The sequence below is a fragment of the Tribolium madens genome, unplaced genomic scaffold (genome assembly GCF_015345945.1).
Source record: "Tribolium madens isolate multiple individuals breed KSU strain unplaced genomic scaffold, Tmad_KSU_1.1 Scaffold_19;HRSCAF=116;Tcas5.2_LG9, whole genome shotgun sequence".
Lineage (NCBI taxonomy): Eukaryota > Metazoa > Arthropoda > Insecta > Coleoptera > Tenebrionidae > Tribolium > Tribolium madens.
In genome coordinates, this window is record NW_025400983.1 from 1,441,337 (window position 1) to 1,445,006 (window position 3,670).

The window sequence follows — 3,670 nt, forward strand, 5'->3', positions numbered from 1 at the left end:
GAAACATTGAAATAAAAAATTTGGGGACTTGAAAAAAAAATAATAAAGCAACTTTATTGAAGTAAATACAATACAATCATATTTCATTATTGTAAAAAATAATAAAAAGAAAAAAACACAAGAAAAAAATAACCATTTGTTTCAATTAATGATAAATTAGTTACATTCACTACAAAAACATAAATATAAAAAATTAACAATTTTTTAAAATATTCGTCCCCAGAAATCGGTGAAATTCTCTTGTTTGGTGCAAGACGGCCCAATTTCGAGCGAGACCACCGTCGCCATCCACGTCGTGGACCCCTCTCTAGTCCGGACATGTCCCCCGGAGTATTCCTTGAACGTTACATGGCCGGAAACGGCCCCGGACACCGACACTCTCCAGGAATGTCCCAAAGGCTACGCATTTCCCGGATTCGTCCGGCGTTCATGCACTCTAAACGATGGGTTACGTCCCATCTGGCGCCAGCCCGACTACTCCCAATGCACTCCGGAGCAATTATACAAAATAGGGTTGGACGTAAGTCCGGGAGGGGGGACTCCGGGCCCGGAATTATCACGCATTTGCTTCCAGTTGAAGCTGTTGCAATTGGGGTACGAAACAGCGACGCCGTTGCAAATCGTCAAGAATTGCTCGAGATTTTTTGGGGAAAAACAGGGATTATTGCCGGGGGAGGGGACCGGGATTTTGGGCCTATTAAGGGATGTGATTGGCTATTGCAAAAGGGCAAGGATTATCACGGGGGATTTCGTCAAGGAAGTGTTCCTATTGGTCGATGGGGTCTTGAGGAGTGCGAATTCGCTAGTCAATCAAGAGGTATAGTTATACAGGGTGGTCCAAAAGTCTGGAACCATTGTATTCCATCGAAACTATCAATTTTTTTGATAAATAAATTTATAGGTGTGCAATGGATATAAAAATACTATTCAAAACAAATTTTGATTATTAATTAATTGTTTATACTTACGAGATAAACATAGTAACTTTTTTTTTTTAATTAAAACAGACCACAATTTTTTTTAGACAACGAGCTTGTTACAAGAATTGTTGCCGTACAATTTTTTTTTTGTAAACGTTATACTTTTTTATTAAAAAAATGTTTGACTTACAAGAGTTAAAGAATTTTTTTGAGTAAACTTCCAGTTTTTTTGGGAATAAATTAAATCTGGCTAATAAATACTAAATAGTTCGTACACAATAGTTTTTCAGTCCATTTTCTTCAAATTTTGATAAAAAAAATTAAAGAAAATTGTTTTGTAATAAAAAAATTTAAATAATTTTTTTTGATAATTTTGAAACTATGAGCGGTTTTCGGGTCTTTTTAACTACAGAGAAACTAAGTTTTAATTAATTTTTCTGAAAAACTAAAGAAAACTGAAGATATTTGATATTCTTCTCAAAAACTAAACTAGGAATCGAATAAAAAGCGAAAGAAAATAATTTGTGGTGTTTTCAAATGTTTCAGATTTTTGCTAAATGTGTTGAAAAATTATGAAGAAAATAAAAATAAAAAAAATAAAATCAAAGAACTTATTTAATAAATTCTTTTAAAATCTTGGAAACTATGAACCTTCTTAAACTTTCTCAATTTTATTTACTTCAAAAAATGACTTTTATTCAATTTTGCTGAAGAAAACTGAAGATGTTTGTCAAAAATAAAATTAATTAAAAGTCCCATTTAGAACTGCGAGCTGTCTTTTGGCTTCTTCGATAATTTTTGTTAGATTTTATTAATCATTTTGCTGAAAAACTGAAGAAAACTGAAAATGTTTGATGATATATTCTTTTCAAGGACTAAATAGTAACTAATTATTTGCTTTACTATAAGAAAATTGCCTTTTTTCAAATTTGCTGGAAAATAACGATCTCTAAGCAAAGTTTTGAAATAATCAACTTTTCTTTTTCTACTTAGTTTTAACAAAATCTCAAAAAATAAGTGAGTTTCTGCGTAAAAACCGGTCAAAATTTATAAAAAAAAAATCAAAACACATCAAAAGAATTAAAAATAGCGCATTTTTAAGCCATATTTTGCAATTTTATACTTTGTTTATAGAAAAAAAATTATAGAAAAAAAACACATTTTTTATCAAATTTTGGAATTTTCTACGTTCTTTTGACAAAATCTTCCGCATTTTGTATTTTTTTTTGTAAAAATCTATCTAAATTTGCATAAACCTGAAAAATTAACGATCTCTAAGCAGTGTTTTGAAATAATCAACTTTTTTTTTGCTTAGTTTTAACAAAATCTCAATTAATAAGTGACTTTCTGCGTAAAAAACCGGTCAAAAATAAATAAAAAAAATTCGAAATACATCTAAAGAATAAAAATAAAGCATTTCCAAGCCGTATTTTGCATTATTTCGCTTTGTTTATGCAATTTTAATTCTTAAATTTAAAGAAAATAACATATTTTTAATAAAATTGTGCTATTTTCTGTTTTCTTGTGACGAAATATTTTGATTTCATTAATTTCTTTGGGTAAAAATCGCTTTGAATTTACAAAAACATAAAAAATAACCCATTTCCGAGCTAAGTTTTTGAATAAATGTTGCTTTATTTTAAAGGTCACTAATGGACTTTTTCAACTCGCTGGGACACCCGGTATACAGGGTGTTTTTTTTAAATTGCGAAAAATTTCAAACAGTGCTATAAAGCTTCGTAGAGTGATAAAAATTAGGGGATACACCCGGTAAACCTGTAATTTTTTTTCAGGTTAAATTAAACCGAGCGCGTTGATATTCAATCTTTTTTCATAAAGTTTTCACATATTTTTTATTAGTGTGTCAACAATTCCGTGCGTGAGGAATGAATGTGTATAAAATTTGATGGCTTCTAGCAAACAACGTGAAAGTGATAAAGCGGTTTTTTGCTGAAAAAATATATCGAACGAGTGTACTGGAAGTTGTAATAATATTTTTATTTTCATCATCGGTATAAATCTGTTTTTGTTTTGACGAGTTTTGCTCGTAAACTAGGGAGATTTTAATAATTCCTGTTGTGGGCTCGGTTTTGCGGTAGTTTACACAAAAAAACAGGATCCAGGGACTCTAGTTTCAACATAAAAAATTAAAATTAATAAATATCCACTGCATGTTATTTTGACGGTCCTCACAATAAAAAAATGGGGGACTTTACTTCGAAATTTTATAATGAAAAATAAACAAAACGAAATACCTATTTACAAAAATTCAGCACCGATTTCTTTTTACTGTAACTAGAGTTATTTTAACGTTTGTTTCTTAAATTAAAAAAAATTAAAAATTTACAGGGTTTTAAAAAAAGATTGTAAAACAAAGAAAAAAGTTTTAATAAAGATGAGCCCGCAAAGTAGCGATATCGAATGTGAAAATTTTTAGTTTTTTTACTAAAAGCTTCTCTTTTTTGTTTGAACAGATTGGAAATAAAAGTTTCAAAAAAACAATTTTCGTTATTTCTAAAGCCGTTACTTGTTTAAAAAGTAAAAAAGTGCAAAATTAGGCTTAGACATGAGTAAATTTTGCTTGTTTTTATGATTTTAAAATTTTTTACTCACTAAAGAAAATTATTTAAAACAAAGTGGAATTCTCCAAAATTGTATCGAAAAATGTGATGTTTCTGAAAAATTTAAAGCAACTTACAAAATTCTAAAAATTTTGCTAAAAAAGACAAAATTGTAAAATTAGTTCTGAA

The 3,670-nt window shown here is 29.2% G+C and overlaps 1 protein-coding gene across 4 annotated transcripts in view; it reads left to right on the plus strand.

The window, feature by feature from the left end:
* LOC123013719 overlaps positions 1-3,670 on the plus strand; it is a 196,451-nt gene that overhangs the window by 175,090 nt on the left and 17,691 nt on the right. For 2 of the 4 annotated variants that reach the window (XM_044412464.1, XM_044412473.1), the window contains exons 12-13: positions 224-520; positions 575-817. In XM_044412464.1, the coding sequence (XP_044268399.1) occupies positions 224-520; positions 575-817 (540 nt within the window). Of the gene's footprint in view, positions 1-223; positions 818-3,670 lie in introns of all 4 variants that reach the window. The other 2 variants (XM_044412445.1, XM_044412454.1) reach the window with 1 other exon arrangement.